We start from the raw sequence: 24,757 nt of genomic DNA, 5'->3' as shown, positions 1-24,757 counted from the left end.
TATGGACCTAAGAGAAGCAGAAGATATTAAGAAGAGGTGGCAAGAATACATGGAAGAACTGTACAAAAAAAATCTTCATGACCCAGATAATCATGATGATGTGATCACTAATCTAGAGCCAGACATCCTGGATTGTGAAGTCAAGTGGGCCTTAGAAAGCATCACTACGAACAAAGCTAGTGGAGGTGATGGAATTCCAGTTGAGTTGTTTCAAATCCTGAAAGATGATGCTGTGAAAGTGCTGACTCAATATGCCAGCAAATTTGGAAAACTCAGCAGTGGCCACAGGACTGGAAAAGGTCAGTTTTCATCCCAGTCCCAAAGAAAGGCAATGCCAAAAATGCTCAAACTACTGCACAATTGCACTCATCTCACATGCTAGTAAAGTAATGCTGAAAATTCTCCAAGCCAGGCTTCAGCAATGTGTGAACCGTGAACTCCCTGATGTTCAAGCTGGTTTTAGAAAAGGCAGAGGAACCAGAGATCAAATTGCCAACATCCGCTGGATCATGGAAAAAGCAAGAGAGTTCCAGAAAAACATCTATTTCTGCTTTCTTGACTATACCATAGCCTTTGCCTATGTGGATCACAATAAACTGTGGAAAATTCTGAAAGAGATGGGAATACCAGACCACCTAACCTGCCTCTTGAGAAATCTGTATGCAGGTCAGGAAGCAGCAGTTAGAACTGGACGTGGAACAACAGACTGGTTCCAAATAGGAAAAGGAGTACGTCAAGGCTGTATATTGTCACCCTGCTTATTTAACTTCTATGCAGAGTACATCATGAGAAATGCTGGACTGGAAGAAGCACAAGCTGGAATCAAGATTGCCGGGAGAAATATCAATAACCTCAGATATGCAGATGACACCACCCTTATGGCAGAAAGTGAAGAGGAACTAAAAAAGCCTCTTGATGAAATTGAAAGAGGAGAGTGAAAAAGTTGGCTTAAAGCTCAACATTCAGAAAATGAAGATTATGGCATCCGGTCCCCTCACTTCATGGCAAATAGATGGGGAAACAGTGGAAACATTGTCAGACTTTATTTTTTTGGGCTCCAGAATCACTGCAGATGGTGATTGCAGCCATGAAATTAAAAGACACTTACTCCTTGGAAGAAAAGTTATGACCAACCTAGATAGTATATTCAAAAGCCGAGACATTGCTTTGCCGCCTAAGATCCATCTAGTCAAGGCTATGGTTTTTCCTGTGATCATGTATGGATGTGAGAGTTGGATTGTGAAGAAGGCTGATCGCTGAAGAATTGATGCTTTTGACCTGTGGTGTTGGAGAAGACTCTTGAGAGTCCCTTGGACTGCAAGGAGATCCAGTCAGTCCATTCTGAAGGAGATCAGCCCTGGTATTTCTTTGGAAGAAATGATACTAAAGGTGAAACTCCAATACTTTGGCTACCTCATGAGAAGAGTTGATTCATTGGAAAAGTCTCTGATGCTGGGAGGGATTGGGGGCAGGAGGAGAAGGGGACAACAGAGGATGAGATGGCTGGATGGCATCATGGACTTGATGGACGTGAGTCTGAGTGAACTCCAACAGATGGTGATGAACAGGGCGGCCTGGCGTGCTGCAATTCATGGTGTCACAGAGAGTCAGACACGACTGAGCGACTGAACTGACCTGAGCTGAAGGCTTTCTGTTTTTAGTTTTTTAAGGAACCTCCATACTTTTCTCCATAGTGGCCGCACCAATTTACATTCCCACTAATAGTGTAGGAGGGTTCCCTTTTCTCCACATTCTCTCTGCTGCTGCTACTGCTGCTAAGTCGCTTCAGTTGTGTCCGACTCTCTGCGACCCCATAGACGGCAGCCCACCAGGCTCCCCCATCCTTGGGATTCTCCAGGCAAGAACACTGAAGTGGGTTGCCATGTCCTTCTCCAATGCATGAAAGTGAAAAGTGAAAGTGAAGTCGCTCAGTTGTGTCCAACTCTTTGCGACCCCATGGACTGCAGCCTACCAGGCTCCTCCATCCATGAGATTTTCCAGGCAAGAGTCCTGGAGTGGGGTGCCATCGCCTTCTCCCCACCTTCTCTCTAGGTTATTTGTAGACTTTTTGATAATGGCCATTCTGTCTGGTGTGAGGTGGCACCTCATTGTGGTTTTGTTTGCATTTCTCTAATATTTAGTGATGTTGAACATCTTTTCATATGCTTGTTGGACATCTGTATGTCTTCTTTGGAGAAATGTCCATTGAGGTCTTCTGGGATTTTTTTTTGACTGGGTTATTTTTTGTTGTTATTGCTGAGTTGTATGAGCTGTTTGTATATTTTGGAAATTAAGCCCTTGTCAGTCACATAATTTATAAATATTGTCTTTCAGTCTGTAAGATATCCTCTCATTTCGCTCATGGTTTCCTTTGCTTTGTAAAAGCTTGTAAATTTGATTAAGTCCCATTTGTTTATTTTTGTTTTTATTTCTATTGCCTTGGGAGACTGAACTAAGAAAACATTGGTATGATTGATATCTGAGAATGTTTTGCTTATTCTTTTCTAGTAGTTTTATAGTGCCATGTCTTATATTTAAGTCTTTAAGCCATTTTGAGTGTATGGTATTTTTTGAGTGTATGGTATTTTTGTTTATGGGATGAAGGTGTGTTCTGATTTCATTGATTTACATGCAGCTGTCCAGTGTTCCCTATACCACTTGCTAGAGAGACTATCTTTTCTCCATTGTAAATTCTTGTCTCCTTTGTTGAAGACTAATTGACTGTAGGTATGTGGGTTTATTTCTGGGCCGTCTGTTCTCTTTCATTGATCTGTATGTCTATTTTCGTGCAAATACCATGCTGTTTTGATAACTAGCTTTTTGTATTACTGAAGTCTGGGAGAGTTATACCTCCTGATTTGTCTTTTTCCTTAGCATAGCTTTGGCAATTGTGGGTCTTTTATGGTCATTTTGCTTATGGTTTCATATAAATTTTAGGATTATTTGTTTTAGTGTGAGAAATGTCATGGTTAATTTGACAGGAATCACATTAAGGCTGTAAATTACTTTGGATAGTATGGCCATTTTAACAATATCAATTCTTCTAATCCAAGAGCATGGTATATATTTCCATTTCTTTAAATCATCTTCAATTTACTTTGTCAATGTTTTATAGTTCTCAGAATATAAGTCATCTCCTTGGTCAGTTTTATTTCTAAGTTTTTTTGGGGGGATGCAATTTTAAAAGGATTTCTTTTTTTTTACTTTCCTTTTCTGATTTGTCATTGTTAGTGTTAAAAAAAAAAAGGTGGCTGATTCTGTTAATTTTGTATCCTGCTACCTTACTGAATATGTTTATCATTTCTATTAGTTTTTGCTTGGAGTCCTTAGGGTTTCTTATATGTACTATCATATCATTTGCATATAATGACAGTTTTACCTTTTCTCTTTTAATTTGGATACCTTTTATTTCTTTTTCTTATATGATTACTGTAGCTGAGATTTCCAATACTGTGTTGAATAAAAGTGGCAAGAGAGGGTATTTTTGTCTTGTTCCAGATTTTAGTGGGAAAGCTTTCAGCTTTTCACCATTGAGTATTATGTTGCCTTTGAGTTTGTCATAAATAACTTTATTATATTTCCTCTATGGGCTTCCCCAGTGGCTCAGTGGTAAAGAATTTGCCTGCTGTGCAGGAGGTGCAGGAGACATGGGTTTGATCCCTGGGTACGCAAGATGCTCTGGAGGAGGGTAAGGCAACCCGCTCGAGTATTCTTGCCTGAAGAATCCCATGGATAGAGGAGCCTGATGGACTACAGACTATAGGGTTGCAAAGAGTTACACGCAACTGAATTGACTTAGCATGTATGCACATATGTTTCCTCTATATCCACATTGATAATTTTTATCTTGAATGGGTCTTCAATTTTATCAAGTAGTTTTTCTGCATCTTTTGAAATGATCATGTAGTTTTTGTCTTTTCATTTGTTGACATAGTTATCACAATGATTGATTTGCATGTGTGTACTATTCTTATGACCCTGGGATTTATCCAACTTGACTGTGGTGTATGATCTTTTTTATGTGTTGTTGGATTCAGTTTGCTTTATAATTTTATTTTTAAAAAAATCGATGTAATGACTTATTTAAGTGATTTACTTTCTGATTGTGATTTTCTCTTTCGTCTAGAGTCTTGCTGCTTTACTATTTAGAGAATAGCTTTCAATATATATTTTTTAAAGAATAGGTTTAGTATTGCTGAATTCTTTTAGTTTTTGCTTTTCAGAAAAATTCATTATCCTTCTATTTTAAATGATAATCTTGCTGGGTAAAGTGTCCTAGGTTGCAAGTTTTTTCCTTTTAAGAGTTTGAATATATCTTGCCACTCCCTTCTGGGCTGTTTCTGTAGAGAAATCAGCTAATAGCCTTGTAATTAACTCTTTGTTTTTCCCTTGCTGCCTTTATTATCCTCTCCTTATTTTAACTTTTGCCATTTTAATTATGTCTTGGCATAGGTCTGTTTGGGTTCATATTCTTTGGGATCCTCTGTGCTTTGTTTTGTTTCATTTGGATCACTTGTTTCCTTCTTTGGGTTTGGGAATTTTTCAGCCATAATTTCTTCAAATACATTTTTGGTCCCCTCTTTCTTTTCCTTCTGAGATCCCTATTAAGTGTGGATTGGAACACTTTATATTATCTCAAAAGCACCATCTGTTGCTTTTTTTTTTTTTAATTTGTCTTTCTGCTGTCTTGATTGGATAATTTCCATTATTCTATCTTCCAGATCACTTATCTTTCTTCTGTGTTATTCATTCTGCTACTTGTTGCCTTTAGTTCAGCTTTTGTCTCAGCAAATGAATTTTCTAATTTTTCTTGGCTCCTCCTTATAATTTCTAGTTCCTTTTTACAGTAATTTGTATTTCTGTTAGTAGCCATTCTTAATCTCTTCAATATTTTCATTGCATCCTTTTTGAATTTAGTGTCTATTAGACTGGAGAGGTCTGTTTCATCATTTATTCTTTCAGGGGAATTCTCTTGGTCTTTTATCTGGGAGTGGTTTCTCTGCTTCTTTATTTTACTTGTATTTCTCTGCCTATGTGAGTTTAGGAGAAACAGTTGTCTACTGTCATCTAAGTGGGGTGTTTTTATGTGGAAGTGTCCCTGTGTAGCCTGTGTGAGTCTAATATTTTTGTTGTGAGGGATGTTTAGTATAGATACCTGCCATGTCTTTCTTAAAAGTGTGCTTTCCTTTTCTTAATAGTGGGTGTAACTGGTTTTGTGGTGGTCAGAGCCTGTGCTGGACATTGAGGGTCCTTCTCTTTGCTCTGTGGTTGTCGCATTGCTGTTGAGGTCAGGGCCTGCTCCCCAGTTTTGGAGTAGACACGCTCAGATCTGTTTCTAAACTGCAATGTGAGATAGGTGGGGCTCGAGTGCTTCTGTTGGGAGAGGAGCCACTGAGTACTCCTCCGCAGAAGCTGTCCATCAGGAAGTGCACTCTGGTGTCACCTGTCACCTGTTGTGTGGGCTCACAAAGTACAATGATTTTAACACTGCCCTTGACTCCTCCTCAGCTGTGGGAATTCAGACAGTTGGCCCAGGTATCCCTTGGGCACTGTGCTCACAAAATCTCTAGTGCAAATCTGGTTGCACAAAATGGCTGAGGTCAGAATTTGGGACATCCATTAGTCTTGTGCCTGGGTCTGCCATGGGAGCCGCTTCGTCAGCCCAGACCCTTTCCTCCCGTCAGTGTGCTCCTTATAGCAAAGGCGGCAGACACTGTTGCTGGACCTGCCCCAGAAACAGGATCACCTGTAAAACACTCCCACAGGCACTGAGTTTACAAAGCTGTAGCTGCTGGAACACTCAGGTTTCAGCCCTGCTTCCAATGTGCAGTCCCTGGGGAGTGGCTCAGATTTCAGCCTTGCCTTTGAATGTGGGCAAAGAGGTGGAGCTGTGCCTTTGTGAGCATGCTGTGCATGAGGCTGCTGTGGCAGGGGTCCCAACCCCTCCTTTCCTTAACGATGAAGTTTTAATGGCGGATCCAGACTCCTTCCTGTACACACCCCTGGTTATGGCTTGGACCTCACTCCAACCCCTTCTGGTTGTCTCCGCATAGCCAACCAGAGTCCTTTGTCTAGGTCTGTTGTCTGAAGCCTGATTTTCAGCACTCAGCTATGCCAGGCACACCAGTAGACTTGTGTCTGGGGAGTGTAAGAAGGTGGCCAGGACCCTCTGTGCTGGTCTGTCTGTTCTGACTGCTAAGAGCTGGCTGCTCTGCTTTCCTCTGAGCCTCTGAAGCTCTTTTTCTGTCCTAGCTGATCTCCCTGCTGATGAAAAGGTTTCCCAGTTTGAGGGAACTTTTTCACAGCTCCCTCCCAGGGATGCAGGCCCCATCCTGATTTCCATTTTTTTCTTTTATCCTCCTGGTTATGTGGTGATTTTTTTCTTGCAATTTTGGTATTATGAAATCTCTACCAGCATTCAGCAGGTATTCTGTTAAAATTGTCCCACATGTAGGTGTATTTTTCATGTATTTGTGGGAGGAGATAAACTCTACATCCTTCTCTTCTGCCCTCTTGTCCTGGCTCTTATTTTCTCTAGATCTTGAATAAAATCTTTGAACCTCATTGAGTAATCAATTATTCCTGGGAAATGTGAGAATTTAATGTTGCCAAATTTGAAAGTTGCTGTTTCTTGATTTTTATAATCTTTTCTCTTATATTTACTTATTATCATTGATCCATTTATAGGAGAAATGTACTCTCAAGAATGGGATACAAGAAGTATGGGACTATATCATCTAATTACTCAGCAAGTCTATGGATATCCTTCATTCTCATATAACTCTCCATCTCCACTGTTTTTACATTAGTTCAGATCCCTGTCATTTCAAATGTAGCCTCCTACATGCACTTTCTGTGAAATCTCTTTCCTTTCTAATCCATTGTCCACACAACTGCCAAGAGGGGTCTTTCTGTTATACAAAGCACATTCTTTAGTTTCACTGCTTAAGATCCATTAATACTTTCAATTGTTTATGAGATAAGGTACCCATTTTTAATAAACATATAGGCTTCTCCCTAGTCTGATTTCTGTGTAACTCTCCAGGTTATTCTTTTAAAATCTACAGACCTTTTATTTCAGAATAATCTGTCCTTTCCAGAATTGGAGCATTGTAACTTGGCTGCCTAATAGACACCTACTTGAGACTCAGTTCAAGTATCACTTGTTACCTCTTCTCTAGAAAACTTTCTGGATTCTTTCCCAACATAGTGGGTTTATAAACCTCTTTCTTTAAGTTTCTATTCTACAATGTTGTGTTTGTCTATCAGAGAATGTAAAATGCTTTTTTATTTTCCTAATTCCCTTTATGCTCCTTGAAGGATATCCTATGTCTTATTAATTTCTAGATCTCCAGCACCTAGCACAGTATCAGGCACAGAGTGGACACCCAGTGATTGCTGATGGGAGACTGAGAACCACCAGGAAGCTTTTATAGGCCATGGTTTGGAGAATACTGAGCTGGTATTCTTTGAGTATTGAATGTGGCAGAAATAGATTAGGAACACCAGCCAGATGTTGTTTTTAAGGGTTCTGTTTTTAGCATGTAAATTACAATTTCATTTTGAAGTACAAGTCTAATTTGGGAACCAGAATACAGTTGTAGAGCTTGACAAGATTACATATGTAAATTCTCCAAAGGCTGATCTATCATCATGCTTTCCTAAAACAGTGTAGTTTGTGTGGAGTGAGAATGGTCTCCAAGTCTGCATCCCAGACTCCTTGCTCCTTTAGCCCGCCACCTACCTCGTTCAGGTTACCATCACTTAACCGTCTATGCTCAAAGTATCACCACAGAGACAGCTCTCTCCTTTTATCTCTGTGAAAATGCTCTAAGCTCTGAGCCCTGAGGCTAGGCTGTACCCTGCCCTGCTTCATATCCTTCAGGGGCAGGGTTTTACTGTTCTAGGATAAAATCTAACTTTCTTAGGTGCTGAAGGCCTTCCATGATCTATTTCCTGTCTCCCTTTCCAGACTCTCACCTTGTTCCTCTATACAGTATCTTCTTGTAACTTCTTTTTTGGCTAATTTTTACATATATTTTTAAGGTTGTTCAGGAAGCCTTCTGTGAGAAAAGCTTAGATGTTACTTCTTTATGCTCTTGTGGGATACCTTGACGTTACCTCACATTTCTAATATTTATTACATTATACTATTATGGTTTACTAGTTTGCCTCTCCCACTAATATCTTTGACGGACTGGAAGTTTTAAGATTTTTAATGTTACCAAAACCTAACATAGTAGGTGCACAGTAGTAAAAAAAAAAATTCTTTGTTAAATTAATTAATAATTCTATATCTGCAGAAGGAAATAGCAACCCACTCCAGTGTTCTTGCCTGGAGAATCCCAGGGATGGGGGAGCCTGGTGGGCTGCCATCTCTGGGGTTGCACAGAGTCGGACACGACTGAAGCGACTTAGCAGCAGCAGCAGCAGCAGCAGCAGCAGCAGCAGGAATCAATGAAAAAATTGCTCCCATGTGGTATAGAATAGACTACATTTAAATAAATTCTTTTTCAATTGAATTTTCAATTTGATAACTATTAAAATTGCTCTATGTCAGACATTTTTTGGTTTTATGGTGAATGCTGCTATCTCTATTAATTGTAATCAAAGAGTATATAGTAATCTGCATTATGACTAACAGATAAGTGAAAAGTTAGTGTTTAAGTAACTGGTTGGGGCTTCCCTTGTGGCTTAGCTGGTAAAGAATCTGCCTGCAATGAGGGAGACCTGAGTTTGATCCCTGGGTTGGGAAGATCCCCTGGAGAAGGTAAAGGCTACCTACTCCAGTGTTCTGGCCTGGAGAATTCCAAGTTCATGGGGTTGCAAAGAGTTGGACATGACTGAGTGACTTTTACACTTCACTTTGGGAAGTGGATGTTAAGGCATATGCAGTTAGCTGTAATACAAAATAGAAAAGGTATCAGTAGAATCCTGGTAAGAGCAGGGGAGGGAGATCATTTACTGCAAAATGTTGAGGAATTGGATGCAAACTACTATTTCAGAGAAAATTGAAAAGACCATAGCTTGCTGAATTGGGCCTCATCCGTGATCATACACTTAAAAAGTGACCAAGCAAGGATTCAGCCTTAAGTTCGTATTTTTCCAAATCCCATGATGCCTAACTATGCTGTCTGTACTGATTATTTTTCTTTCTTACAGAAATAGAACATTTGTTTTTCATTATATATTTTATTACCTTCAGTATAGTCCTTAACTAAGTAGTCAGTTTTTCGAGAGTGTTGTTATATCCTTAATCTTTTATTGAGTGATGGACTGATTTATAGCTTATTTTTCTTATATATTTCTTATATATTCTCCCTAGTTCTTGGCACAAGATCGAGTGGGTACAAAAATAGATCTTCAATACATGAATAGTATTTAAAATACCCTATGATTGATTATTTTTTTCAAAGTAGCTCAGTTGTGTCTGGCTCTTTGTGACCCCATGGACTGTACAGTCCGTGGAATTCTCCAAGCCAGAATACTATAGTGGGTAGCCTTTCCCTTCTCCAGGGGATCTTTCCAACCCAGGGATCAAACCCAGGTCTCCAGCATTGCAGGCAGATTCTTTATCAGCTGAGCCACCAGGGAAGCCCCTATGATTGATTGTAGCTTAACAAGTCTAGACATCATATTTGTATTGTAGATGTTAATACATATGTCTAGAAAGGATTAAGATATGTGTATTCAGGAAAATATTTTTTATATTTTTGTTTTTTGAGTCCTTGAAGTATCTCTTGTAAGTATATTTTCAATGAGAACAAACATGGTATATTTTGTAAAATGCTGGGAATTGATAGCTTACAGTTGGATTCATGATCTCTGAAGATTTAGCTTCAGGATCAGGGACCAGGCTTGATCACTCAGAGCTTTTGTGTGGCAGAAGTTTTATTATAGTGAAAAAGGACAAAGAAAGCTTCTGACATAGACATCAGAAGGGAGATGGAGAGTGCCCTGTCACTAGTCTTAGCAAGGGAGCTATATACTTTCTCAATTGGTTATTAACTTTCTCAATTGGTTATTAACAATAAATCACAAGAACATCTCAAGGTTGTAAAGGTCTTACCAGATTCACTCCTACAACATACACCTTAAGATGACAGGATTAGTCAGAAGGTCCTTAAGAAGGAGAAACATATCCTCAAGCAGGATACATTGTTGTTATATAGTCATTGGTACAGAGTTTAAGGAAGAACATACCCTTGAGCAAGATGAATTGTTTTGTTGTGTAATCATTACCTCTAGGCTTAAAGAAAAAACATTTTATGTGACTAAGATGCAGGAATGTAGAAAAGAAAGTTTGTCTTTTTCTTCTCCTCAAGAGCCCCAGACCCCTTTCTCCTCCCCGAAGGCCCCAGACTTCTTATCAATCTACCTAAGAATTAACTTTCTCAAAAGAAGTTATGCAATGGGTACTAGTTCACTGAGATAAAAGTCCCCAAATGAATAGGTTCTTTTTCCTAAAACGCCCTCAGGTAGGAATTTTAGATTTATTTTCTTGGCTCAGGATTTGTGGGTTAGGTCTCATCTTCAGTGTAATTTTCTCTCAAAAGTATGAAGCCTTGGAAATATTGCTCTATAGCGGAACTTTTGACAGATCCCTTTAACTGCATATCACTTAAACATAGAGGTAATTTGTTACCTCTTCCAAGGTGTTTGTACCTGAGAGGTAGAATTCATGTTCTATATAAAGTCAGTTTTAATTAATAAGCTGTTTTCCTCATTTTTGACCAATATGAATTGCTTATAACTTTTGTGTAAAGTAGGTTTCCATGTAGAAATAAAACAGATTGAGACTTTGTCACATCCATCATCAGTATAACCCACTTAAATGTCAAAAATTCTATGTAGCCCAAAAGTTTATTTCTAGTGCCTTGGCAGGCCTATTTATTAGAATAAAATAAGATAGAATTATAATATCATTTCATCAGGTACCTCTATAGATATATCTTTTTCCTTCCACAAAATGTGCTCATATTTTTTATTGCTAAATATTTGTTATCCATGTAGTATTTTTAAAAGCATGCAAATAATAGTATTACTAGGATTAGATGTTTATTTCATTAAAGATAAACCACAACTTATTTTATTTTCTCTTTGTCTCTAACTTCCTTAAATTGAAAAACTTCACTGTATTACTCTGTCTCTATGTTTGGACACAAATATTCTACACAGTATAATAAGAGTGTTTTATACTCTATAATTTAACTGGATGTTACAACATTCAGTGTTTACTTCAAAGAGCAGGCTTTTGGTAAGACATTCTTTCTGAATTTCTATTTAAATTATGCCTTTCCTTTTCTGAATCCTCCATTATGCTTTATAGAGTTGACTCTTTTATTCTTTAGTTAAAAATATTTCTTTCAAGATATAGGTGTCTTACTAATAATGAGGATAATAATAATTATAACCAACTGCTTATTGAATAAATGCTATGTTCTATGTGATTTACATATTTTTTCTGTACCCTTCAGAACAACATAACCAAACTCTAAGTGAAAGACTTAGAGAGGTTATATTAAATTACTGCATATATATCTGAGTTAGATGGATTCACTCTCAGCTCTATGTGATTTTGAGATCCAAACTCTTACTATTAATTCGTACTTCAGTCACTAAATATAGGAGTATTTTAAAATAATGTCAAGAAATTAGAAGTTATTCAATAAGAACAGTTATTTAATTAATCCATGCTACCTTGGATTATTTTATACTACCATAAATGACATTCTTTGTTAATGGTTTAATATACATGTATAATTGAGATATAATTTCTCTGAGAATAATAACTTTGCATTTCTCACATTGTGCATTTAAATGATCAAGCATTATATTGTATTAACATCACAAACTATAGTATCCCCCTACCCTGGTCTTCCTTTCTGTCTTTATGTCAGTATATGCATTTGTTATGGTGTTTCCCCTTCTTTAACTATTTGATTTACATTATTTCAAAACTTTTTATCTTGGTAAAATATAGATGTAAAGATTCTGTCTGTTCTTTTGATGAATTTAAAATATATTGCATACTCCCTGTGTTGTCAATACACAAAAACCAATATTCAAATAAATTTCAGCTCTTAAAATTCTTTATTTCAGTAAGTCAGTGAGTATTTATAGATTACTGACATTGTGTCAAGCATTGTGTCATACCTAGGATGGAGAGAGAAAGTGGTGATAAAAATAAAAGGCATTAGATTCTTCTGATGAGAACCATACTCAGAGTAAAAAGACACAAAAAATAAACATATAATAAATGAGTAATAAAAAGGTAAATATGTTTTAAGGAATAAACAAGATGTTGTGGCAATGTAGAGGAACACTGACTGTCAGTGCTTGGGAAATCAGATAAGACTTCCCAGAGTAGATAACATTTCATGTAGGTCTACAGGATGAGTAGGAATTTTCCACAAGGAAAAACAGAGATGTGGAAAACATAATGAAGTGAGTGATAATGCTGTTGGTGACATGATTTTCTAAAATGATGATACTTCTGGATAAAATTATAAACAAGTCAATTATAATCTTTCCTTGATTTACATGTTAGTTGCATCTTTGGAAAAATCAGTGTTTATTAAAGCCATGCAAAATACTTTCCATGTGTGAAACAGATTCTAAGCTCACATAATTGTAAGATTTTGCATGCATGAATGTCTGTGTACATAAGGGAATCAAATCCCTTATGATTATACAGTGAAAATGACAAATAGATTCAAGGGATTAGATCTGATAGACAGAGTTCCTGAAGAACTGTGGACAGAGGTTTGTAACATTGTATAGGAGGAGGTGATCGAACCATCTCCAAGAAAAAGAAATGCAAAAAGGCAAATGGTTGTCTGAGGAGGCCTTACAAATAGCTGAGAAAAGAAGAGAAGTGAAAGGCAAAGGAGAAAAGGAAAGATATACCTATCTGTATGCAGAGTTCCAAAGAATAGCAAGGAGAGATAAGAAAGCCTTCCTAACTGAACAATGCAAAGAAATAGAGGAAACAACAGAATGGGAAAGACTAGAGGTCTCTTCAAGAAAATTAGAGATACTAAGGCAACGTTGACTCATTGGAAAAGACTCTGATGCTGGGAGGGATTGGGGGCAGGAGGAGAAGGGGACGACCGAGGATGAGATGGCTGGATGGCATCACGGACTCGATGGACATGAGTCTGAGTGAACTCCGGGAGTTGGTGATGGACAGGGAGGCTTGGCATGCTGCGATTCATGGGGTTGCAAAGAGTTGGACACGACTGAGAGACCAAACTGAACTGAACTGAAGGGAACGTTTCATGCAAAGATGGGTGCAATAAAGGACAGAAACTGCAAGGACCTAACAGAAGCAGAAAATATTAAGAGGTGGCAAGAATACACAGAAGAAGTATACAAAAAAGATCTTAATGACCCAAATAACCACAATGGTGTTATCACTCACCTAGAGCCAGACATCATGGAGTGTGAAGTCAAGTGGGTCTTGTGACACATCACTATGATCAAAGCTATTGGAGGTGATGGAATTCCAGTTGAACTATTTCAGATTCTAAAAGATGATGCTGTGAAAGTGCTGCATTTGCTATGCCAGCAAATTTGGAAAACTCAGCAGTGGGCACTGGACTGGAAAGGTCAGTTTTCATTCCAATCCCAAAGAAAGTCAGTGCCAAAGATTGTTCAAACTACGGCCCGAATGCATTCATCTCACACACTAGCAAAGTAATGCTTAAAATTCTCCAAGCTAGGCTTCAATAGTATATGAACCGAGAGCTTCCAGATGTTCAAGCTGGATTTAGAAAAGGCAGAGGAACCAGAGATCAAATTGCCAATGTCCGTTGTAGCATACAAAAAGCAAGAGAATTCCAGAAAAGCATCTACTTCAGCTTTATCGACTACGCCAAAGCCTTTTACTGTGTGGATCACAACAAAGTGTGGAAAATTCTTAAACAGATGGAAATAGCAGACCATCTCACCTGCCTCCAGAGAAACCTGTATGCAGGTCAAGAAAGCAACAGTTAGAACTGGACATGGAACAACAGACTGGATCCAAATTGGGAAAGCAGTACATCATGGCTGTATATTCTCATCCTGCTCATTTAACTTCTATGCAGAGTACATCATGCAAAATGCTGGGCTGGATGAAGCACAAGCTGGAATCAAGATTGCTGGGAGAAAGATCAATAACCTCAGATATGTAGATGACACCACTGTTATGGTAGAAAGTGAAGGGGAACTAAAGAGCCTCTTGATGAAGGTGCATGAGAAGAGTGAAAATGCTGCCTTAAAAGTCAACATTCAAAGAACAAAGATCATGGCATCTGGCCCCATCACTTCATGGCAAATTGATGGGGAAACAATGAAATTAGTGACAGACTGTATTTTCTTGGGCTCCAAAATCACTGCAGATGGTTGACTGCAGCCATGAAATTAAAAGACATTTGGTCCTTGAAACAAAAGCAATGACAAACCTAGACAGCATGTTAAAAAGCAGAGACATTACTTTGATGACAAAGATCTGTATAGTCTAAGCTATGGTTTTTCCAGTAGTCATGTACAGATGCGGAGAAGGCCGTGACACCCCACTCCAGTACTGTTGCCTGGAAAATCCCATGGATGGGGGAGCCTGGTGGGCTGCTGTCTATGGGGTCACACAGAGTTGGACACAACTGAAGTGACTTAGCAGCAGCAGCAGCATGTATGGATGTGAGAGTTGGACCATAAAGAAGGCTGGGCATTGAAGAATTGATGCTTTTTAACTGTGGTGTTGGAGAAGACTCTTGGGAGTCCCTTGGACTGCAAGGAGATCAAACCAGTCAAGCCTAAAGGAAATCAGTCCTGAATATTCCTTGGAAGGACTGACGCTAAAGTTGTAGCTCCAATCCTTTGGCCACCTGATGCGAAGAACCTACTCATTGGAAAAGACTCTGATGCTGGGAAAGATTGAAGGCAGGAGGAGAAGGGGATGATAGAGGATGAGACTGTTGAATGGCATCATCGACTCAATGGATATGAGTTTGAGCAAGCTCTGGGATATGATGAAAGACAGGGAAGCCAGGCCTGCTGCACTCCATGGGGTCACAAAGAGTTGGATATGACTGAGTGATTGAACAAGAACATATCTGTGTGCATGAATATGTGAGTATATCTGACACTTGGAAGTCATACTGGACTTTTCTCTACTTTGTACTACATCTAGCATTCCTCGTCTCTACTACTCAAGTGCCATCAGTGCTCTTTTATCCTTATGAAAACAAACAAAAATGCCTTAACAAATTTCTAAAATGCCTCCTAGGTATACTGCTCACAATGATAACCACCTCAAATGAATGAATAATTAAAGTAAAAATAAAACTAACAAAAGTTGTTAAAAAGAGAAGGGGATAATCATGTACATAAACGATTTCCTTGTCTTTCATATAAGAATTTCAATAGATACCATTTGATGTTGATAAACTAAGGTAATAGAAAAATAAAGATATTGTGTAGAATAATATCTGAGAAACTAAACTGAAGTGGTTAAGAACATTTTCATCTAGGGACTGAGAATTGGCTTTGAGAGATATTAATCATAGGATAATTTTACTTAGCATATTTATATAACATCTATATATAAATAGATGTGTATTTGTATAACATCTCTGTCCATATATATATGTATATATATGGATTAATTCTGTGATATGAAAATCAATTCTTGCTCTTTCACTTTTTAACATTTAAAAATAATTGTTTTGAGATAAGTTTACCCATAACAAAATGTACCTATTTTACCTATGCAATTTAGTTAGTTTGGAAAATATATAATATAAATCCACCACCATCACATATATATGAGGTTCATTTTTTTCCTGAAAAGTTGTCAAGTTCTTCAAGCACTGTTTGTTTTTACAGTTAGTTTTTTCTATATTAAATTATCATTGCACCTTTGTTCAAACTTAATTGACCATATGTATATGGATATATTTCTTCACCCTGTAATCTGATCCACTTATTTATATAACTTTCCTGTAAGTCTTATTATCATGTAAGTTCTTCAACTCTTATTTTTCATAATTGTATTCAGAATTTCAGGTCCTTTGAGTTTCCATATAAACTTTAGAGTCAGTTGTTGATTTCTAGGAATAAGTCCTGCTGAGATTTTGATTGGTATTGCATTTAATCTAGAGATCAGTTTTTGGAAAGTTGTCACTTTAATAATAATGATTTCTCTAATCCATGAACAAGGTAGATCTTGCTATTTAATTGGTCTTCCTTAATATGTATCAGCAATTTTTATTTTTTTATTTTTCAATATACAGTTCTTATATATAATTTGTTAAATTTAAGCCTTGTTAGTTTGTTTTTTTGATGGTATTGTAAGTGGTATGGTATTTCAAATTTCATTTTCCGGTTGTTCATGGCTAGTACCTTTCTGGAATCTCTACTTAATCTCCTAAATTTTCAACATGGATTCTCCACTGTGGATGGTTGCATGTTGAATGTTTCCCAGCACTGTGCACTTAGGAAATTACAACTTCCTGGTCACTCTTTGACTGGTCTCATGGAATTTTATTCTATATGGCTTAACATTCAGACAGTCATAAGCAGATTGCTGTACATTTTTGATGCTCTGACTCCCATAGCAGTCTCCTCTTCAATAGTCTGACCTTCAAACTTTCCTCATCCCTCTCCAAACTCTTACTTCTGTCTTTTCAACACAGTAAACCACCCTGTTGTACTTGGGAACCCTCTTCTCCCTGGACAATAGATCAGAAAGTATCACTAATCTAAAAGCTAGTATTATCATTAGACTCACCTAATTTTTCCCCCTTTGTCAGGTGTCTCAGTTTGGCACTGCTTATCATTTAACTCTGAGAAGAGTTATTTTGTATATATTTGTCCAATTTTCCAGTTGTTTATGATGGGATTATGGATCTAATCTTAGTTATTCTCTCATGGCTAATAGTTGTCATATTAGTAAGTGCTTTCCTCTCTATCTCTGTAAGTACCTTAAGGGATTTCCAGGAAGAGTTTTCAAGTCACTGTGGTACACATCCACCCCTAACCACACATGCTGCATATTTACCACTCTGGCAAATGAAAGAAATGTATGTATAACTCTGCTGAGATAGTCAGGGGTTAAAGAAGATTTCAGAGTTTTGATTGTGACTTTTCAGTCTGATTGGCTAAATTGTAGTCAACTCCTCTTCTTATCTGCAGTCCCTGACAACCACTGATTTTTGTTTTTCTAACATTTAATATTTTAATCATTTAATTGTACAATTCAGTGGCATTAAGTACATTGACACTATTGTGTAACCACCACCACTAACCTTTTCTGGAACCTTTTCATCATCTCAAACAGAAACTCTTAACTATTAAATAATAACTCCCATTCCTTCCTGTGTCCAACTCCTGGTAACCTCTATTTTACTTTCTTTCTCTATGAATTTGCCTATCTAGGTATATAAGTGGGAATCATACAGTATTTGTCCTTGTCTGGTTTATATCATTTTACATAATGTTTTCAAGGTTCATGCATGTTGTATCTTGTCTTAGAATTTCATTCCTTTCTATGGCTGAATAATATTTCATTTTATCTATATCTGTATACTGTTGTTGTTCAGTCACTAAGTTGTGTCTGACTCTTTGAAACCCCATGGATTGCAGCATGCCAGGTTTTCTTGTCCTTCATTATTTCCTGGAGTTTGCTTAAGCTCATGTCCATTGAGTTCTGCCACCCAACCATCTCATCCTCTGTTGACCTCTTCTCCTCCTGCCCTCAATCTTTCCCAGCATCAGGGTCTTTTCCAATGAGTCGGCTTTTTGCATCTGGTGGCCAAAATAGTGGAGCTTCAGCTTCAATACCAGTCCTTCCAGTGAATATTCAGGTTGATTTCCTTTAGGATTGACTGGTTTGATCTCCTTGCTGCCCAAGGAACTCTCAAGTGTCTTCTCCAGCCCCACAATTCAAAAGCATCAATTCTTCAGTGCTCAGCCTTCTTTATGGTTCAGCTCTCACATCTGTACATGACTACTGGAAAACCCATAGCTTAGACTATACAGGCCTTTTTTGGTGAAGTGATGTACAGCCTTGATGTACTCTTTTCCCAGTTTTGAACCAGTCCATTGTTCCATGTGCAGTTCTAACTGTTGCTTTTTGATCTGCATCAGGTTTCTCAAGAGTCAGATAAGGTGGTCTGGTATTCCCATCTCTTTGAGAATTTCTCACAGTTTGTTGTGATCCACACAGTCAATGGCTTTAGGTTGTCCATGAAGCAGAAGTAAATGCTTTTTTCTTTTGGGGGGCCGCATTCCCTGGCTTTTTTTTATGACCCAGTAGATGTTGGTAATTTGGTCTCTAGTTTCTCTGCATTTTCTAAATCCAGCTTGTACATCTGAAAGTCCTTATTTCATATACAGCTGAAGCCTAGCTTGAAGGATTTTGAGCATATTCTTGATAGCATGCGAAATGAGTACAACTGTACAGTAGTTTGAACATTTTTTGACATTGTCTTTATTTGGGATTGGAATGAAAATGGACCTTTTCCAGCCCTGTGACCACTGGTAAGTTTTCCAAATTTGCTGGCATATTGAACACAGCACTGTAACAGCATCATCTTTTAGGATTTGAAGTAGCTCAGCTGGAATTCCATTACCTCTACTAGCTTTATTCTTAGTTATGCTTCCTAAGGCCCACTTGACTTCATAGTCCAGGATGTCGGCCTCTAGGTGAGTGACTTCTGTCTTAGTCAGGCGTTAAGCTTGGTTGAGTTTCATTCTCCACTTTTAATTCTGCCTTGTATCTTTGATACGCTTTGTGAGAGAATGATTTTTACTCCTCCTCCAAGGTTTGAGCCCTTCAATAATGTTGATATATTGTCTTCCCTTAAATGTAGAGAATTTTTTTCCTTTTAATACATCTCCTCTTACAATGAGTCTCACTTGTGCACTGGGGTTACAAGGTTTGTTGTTCTTCCCTAGTGACTTAGGGCCTTTTTTCTATAGGGAAAATGATATTCATGGGGCCATTCTCCCTTTGCAGGCCTGCATCACAAAGAAAGGCTTTTTCTAGTCTTCTGCCTTGCTTCTAATCTTTCTCCTAAATGCTTGAAGGCTTGTGTAGGAGAGTCCCCCAGTGCTGTGAACTTCCTTTTGTGCCTGTAACTCCCAGGGTTTCTACTCTCTCATGTTCCTCAAACTTGACCTTGAGTGATTTTTAAAAAATTAAGTTCTTTTTAGTCATTTGTATGGGACCCAGCATTTCTTTATCCTGTGCTCTGATATAGGGGAGTCAGTGCTTGCTTCTCATCCCTTTTTGGTAGAGTCTGACTTTTCTTGGACATTAGAATTTCAGTTACCCTACAATCTCAGTTCTCTGATAGATTTTTATAAGTTATGTTTTTGTTCTTTACTGGGATTTTTCTGTTAAGATGGAGAAGATCTTTCCAGCTTTCTACATTCTAAGTGGAAGTGAAACTTCTAAAACTTAAAAATAATTAAGTTCCTGTTAGGAAATATAGCTTTTATACTAAGTCAGTGTTTCTCAAATTATTTCCGATATTGGTATATTAGGTATTTATAATACTAGTTATAGAACTTTGGCTTTATTCACAATAAAATAGCCATTTGTTACAAGTTAAATGTTACCACTTATTTTCATAATTGATGAAATTTAATGAATGTCTTTTGTATTTCACTGGTTATACAAGATATTTTTCATACCTAATTTTCATAACAGAGTTTTGAAATATGGATTTTACCATTCCTTTTTATGGATGAGAGAAACTGAGGCTTAAAATGATTAAGCTGATTGCCTTGTGTCATGGAGAATTAATATGTAGTAGAGATGAGATTTGAGCCCATATCTTTCTGATTTAAAAATCTATTCTCTCTACTTCATCACAATATGTGGTTAATTTCTTTAGTGCCTGGATAAGCACTGAATTACAGGGGGAATGTAATGATAAAATTTTTGCTGGAGTTGTGTTACTAACTGCATTTTGATTTCTGCTTAACAAGAGCCAATTTTTTGAACAATAGGCAGTGATATGGGAAATGATGATGCCATCGGAGGGAATGTGAGCAAATATGTGGTGCTTCCAACTGGATACTGTGGACAGCCCAAGAAAGGACATCTTATCTTTGATGCTTGCTTTGAAAGTGGTGAGTGTATCAAAGACCTTTTCTTTTGAGATTGTCTGGTGAGGTTTTTTTTTTTTTTTTAGAATCTTACTCCATGTGACCACTTAATGTGATTCAACCCTTTTAATTTTTTTTTACCATAATGAAATAAGTTATGAGTGAAAAATCAAATTTGAATGAATTAACTTGTAAATACTTAAAGTGAAACACAATAAATGCTTTTGTTGTCATAAATGATTAGAAAAATAATGATAGTACTAATGAACACTTATAGAGGACTTTATATTTTATCAAATGCTTATCTAGATATTATTTCTTTTGGGAAAAATTAATATAATTTGACTACTTGATAAATCATTAATATTGAATATCTACTATATGGCTCTTAGTCATTCTGAGAGGAGGCTTCTCTATAAAAAAAGTTAAAGAATAGATTCAGTTGAATAAAACAGAAAAAGTAATATACTTCATACACAGCAAATGCTATGAGAATTCTGATAGGGAAACTCAGGGCTTGATTGTGAACTTCCATCCAGTCGTAACTGAATCTTGTTAATTTCCTTGAGCCTCACACTCTGAATGGAATGTAAGCGTATAGTGTGTATTCAGAATATCTTAAAAATATTAATGAGAAATTAAACATAATTTTGTTTAAAAAATAATTGTTGATTATTTTGGGTTTTGAATGTTGTGCTTGCACGTTTGTGGGTATGCATGATTGAAGGGACATTTTAGTTATGAAAGTTCTCTGAACCCTAAGAACCATGGCTGTTTATACCAACAACTGAAAAATTTTTTATGCAGGATTTTCCCTTTTGTTTATTCTATGTTGTTTTAGTATTTTAGAGGTTTCTTTATAAAGAACCATAAACTGATTGACTTACAAAAAAGAAATTTAATGTTTCAGAATTCTGGAGGACAGAAGTCTGAGACTGAGATGTTGACAGTGTTGGTTCCTTCTAAGGGTTGTGAAGAAGAATCTATTTAGTGTCTCTCCTCTAGCTTTCTGTAGTTTGCTAGCAATCTTTGGTGTTCCTTGGTCTGTAGAAATACCATCCTGATTTCTGCCTTCATTTTCACAGGCATTCTCTGTGTGTACATGTCTGTCTCTAAATATTCCCTTTTTATAAGGATATGAGTCATATTGGACTAGGGCCTACTCTAATGACCTGATTTTAACATGATTCCTTCTACAGAAAACCTCTTAGTAGAGTCACAGGGCTAAGACATCAATATACAAATTTTGGGGAGATGTAATTTAATCTATAACACAGTATTGCAGTGTTGTCTTTCCAGTCAGACTTGGACACTGTCAACATAATTGGGAACAACGTATTGTACTTTCTTTGAATCTTGTATAGCTATCCTTTTGTGCCTGGGTAGGATTGGTTCTAGGCCCTGTGTGGATGCCAAAATCCACAGATATGCAAGTCCTTCATATAAAATGATGTAATATTTGTGTGTAACCTATGCGCATCCTCCTGTATACATTATTGTCTCTAGATTACTTATAATATCTTATGCAGTGTAAATGTTATGTAAGTAGTTACCAGCAACTGGCAAATTCAAGTTTTGCCTTCTGGCACCTTAGAATTGAAAAAAATTTTTTTTTGATCTTTGGTTCATTGAATCTGGACATGTGGAACCCATGGATATGGAGGGCTGAGTTCATGTGGATGAAGTTTATTGCCTTCAGATAGGCTTCTATTTTCTTTCTTTCAGAGTTGTGTAATATATAAGGTGCACATTATAATATGTAAAATATGTAATATGTACATTGCCTGTTCCTAAGCTGGTGGATAACTAATCTGTGTTTCTTATGAGAAATAAGATCTGTAGGGCAAATATGAACTCGCCTATGAATTCCTGATATGTTTTCTTTCCATATGCCCTTCCACGTAAGTATTATTTTCCCTGGAAAAACATCTACACCACCCTAATTTTATCTTGAGAGATACCTGACATTTTTTATGATTTTTAAAAGTTTCTGTTACTCTTTTCTTCTAGACTATAGCATGCTTCTGGGTAGAATCTGAGTATGGTTAATCCATGTCCTTTTATTGAACCAGGCAGAGTGCTTACAAAATTAAGCAAATTTAATTCTTTATTTGTTGAATGAAGTAGTTTAAACAACAGAAGTCTGTGGAAAGATTAATTTTCTGATAGGTTTGATGAAAAAGCCATATTTAATTGCTCATTATTATCTAGCCCACCAACTAGTCCAACCAGTTATCCAATTTCTAGTCCAACTTCTCTAGTCTAACTTCTCTAGTCTGACTTAGTTGTCCTAGTTCAACTTCTCTCAAGCCTTCATACTTTTGTGGATGCTATTTTCTCTGTGTCCCAGATTCTTTGTTTACTTGGTAAAATGTTAATTTAGACTCAGGCCAGTATTTCTTTCTCTGAGAAACAGTACCTCTTAGGCGGGTTTGACTATCTCTATCTATATGTTTGCAGGCACCTTTCCTGTGACTTACAGGCCTTTTCCATGATAGCTTTTATTGCATTGCAGTCATTTAATAATCTCTTTTTCCTTATTGCTAAAAATTCCTTGAAGTCAGTGACGGTTTCTTATTAATTTTTGTTCTCTAGCACCTGGTGTACTACCAGAAACTGACTCTGATGAAATGGAATTATATGATTTCAGTCAGTTAGTTCAGTCAGTTCAGTCGCTCAGTCATGTCTGACTCTTTATGACCCCATAAATTGCAGCACGCCAGGCCTCCCTGTCCATCACTATCTCCTGGAGTTCACTCAAATTCATGTCCATCGAGTCGGTGATACCATCCAGCCATCTCATCCTCTGTCGTGCCCTTCTCCTCCTGCCCCAAATGCCTCCCAGCATCAGGGTCTGTTCCAGTGAGTCAACTTTTCACATGAGGTGGCCAAAGTACTTGAGCTTCAGCTTCAGCATCATTCCTTCCAAAGAGCATCCAGGACTGATCTCCTTTAGGATGGACTGGTTGGATCTCCTTGCAGTCCAAAGGACTCTCAAGAGTCTTCTCCAACACTACAGTTCAAAAGCATCAATTCTTCAGTGCTCAGCTTTCTTTATAGTCCAACTCTCACATCCACACATCACATGACCACAGGAAAAACCATAGCCTTGACTAAATGGACCTTTGTTGGCAATGTCTCTGCTTTTGAATATGCTGTCTAGGTTGGTCATAACTTTCCTTCCAAGGAGTAAGTGTCTTTTAATTTCATGGCTGCAGTTACCATCTGCAGTGATTTTGGAGCCCCTCAAAATAAAGTGAGCCACTGTTTCTACTGTTTCCCCATCTATTTCGCATGAAGTGATGGGATCAGATGCCATGGTCTTTGTTTTCTGAATGTTGAGCTTTAAGCCAACTTTTTCACTCTCCTCTTTCACTTTCATCAAGAGGCTTTTTAGTCCCTCTTCACTTTCTGCCATAAGGGTGGTGTCATCTGCATATCTGAGGTTATTGATATTTCTCCCGGCAATCTTGATTCCAGCTTGTGCTTCTTCCAGCCCAGCGTTTCTCATGATGTACTCTGCATAGAAGTTAAATAAACAGGGTTACAATATACAGCCTTGACGTACTCCTTTTCCTATTTAGGAGCAGTCTGTTGTTCCATGTCCAGTTCTAACTGTTGCTTTCTGACCTGCATATAGGTTTCTCAAGAGTCAGGTTAGGTGGTCTGGTATTCCCATCTCTTTCAGAATTTTCCACAGTTTATTGTGATCGACACAGTCAAAGGCTTTGGCATAGTCAATAAAGCAGAAATAGATGTTTTTCTGGAACTCTCTTGCTTTTTCCATGATCCAGCGGATGTTGGTAATTTGATCTGTGGTTCCTCTGCCTTTTCTAAAACCAGCTTGAACATCTGGAAGTTCACAGTTCATGTATTACTGAATCCTGGCTTGGAGCTTTTTGAGCACTACTTTGCTAGCGTGTGAGATGAGTGCAATTGTGCGGTAGTTTGAGCATTCTTTGGCATTGCCTTTCTATGGGATTGGAATGAAAATTGACCTTTTCCAGTCCTGTGGCCTCTGCTGAGTTTTCCAAATTTGCTGACATATCGAATGCAGCACTTTCACAGCATCATCTTTCAGGATTTGAAATAGCTCAACTGGAATTCCATCACTTCCACTAGCTGTATTCATAGTGATGCTTCCTAAGGCCCACTTGACTTCACATTCCAAGATGTCTGGCTCTAGATTAGTGATCACATCATCATGATTATCTGGGTCATGAAGATCTTTTTTGTACAGTTCTTCCGTGTATTCTTGCCACCTCTTATTGATATCTTCTGCTTCTGTTAGGTCCAGACCATTTCTGTCCTTTATCGAGCCCATCTTTGCATGAAATGTTCCCTTGGTATCTCTAATTTTCTTGAAGAGATCTCTAGTCTTTCCCATTCTGTTGTTTTCCTCTATTTCTTTGCATTGATAGCTGAAGAAGGCTTTCTTATCTCTTCTTGCTATTCTTTGGAACTCTGCATTCAGTTGCTTATATCTTTCCTTTTCTCCTTTGCTCTTTGCTTCTCTTCTTCTCACAGTTATTTGTAAGGCCTCCCTAGGCAGCCATATTGTTTTTTTACATTTCTTTTCCATGGGGATGGTCTTGATCCCTGTCTCCTATACAATGTCATGAACCTCATTCCATAGTTCATCAGGCACTCTATCTAT

The 24,757-nt window shown here is 37.6% G+C and overlaps 1 protein-coding gene across 2 annotated transcripts in view; it reads left to right on the top strand.

Annotated features, from left to right (window-relative positions):
• Positions 1-24,757, top strand: part of AGBL4 (AGBL carboxypeptidase 4) — a 1,492,749-nt gene that overhangs the window by 73,700 nt on the left and 1,394,292 nt on the right. For both annotated transcript variants that reach the window (XM_060408815.1, XM_060408814.1), the window contains exon 2: positions 20,002-20,124. In XM_060408815.1, the coding sequence (XP_060264798.1) occupies positions 20,002-20,124 (123 nt within the window). The remainder of the gene's footprint in view (positions 1-20,001; positions 20,125-24,757) is intronic.

Source organism: Ovis aries, chromosome 1 (assembly GCF_016772045.2).
Source record: "Ovis aries strain OAR_USU_Benz2616 breed Rambouillet chromosome 1, ARS-UI_Ramb_v3.0, whole genome shotgun sequence".
In the NCBI taxonomy this organism is placed as follows: domain Eukaryota; kingdom Metazoa; phylum Chordata; class Mammalia; order Artiodactyla; family Bovidae; genus Ovis; species Ovis aries.
This window is presented reverse-complemented; position numbering and strand designations above follow the sequence as displayed.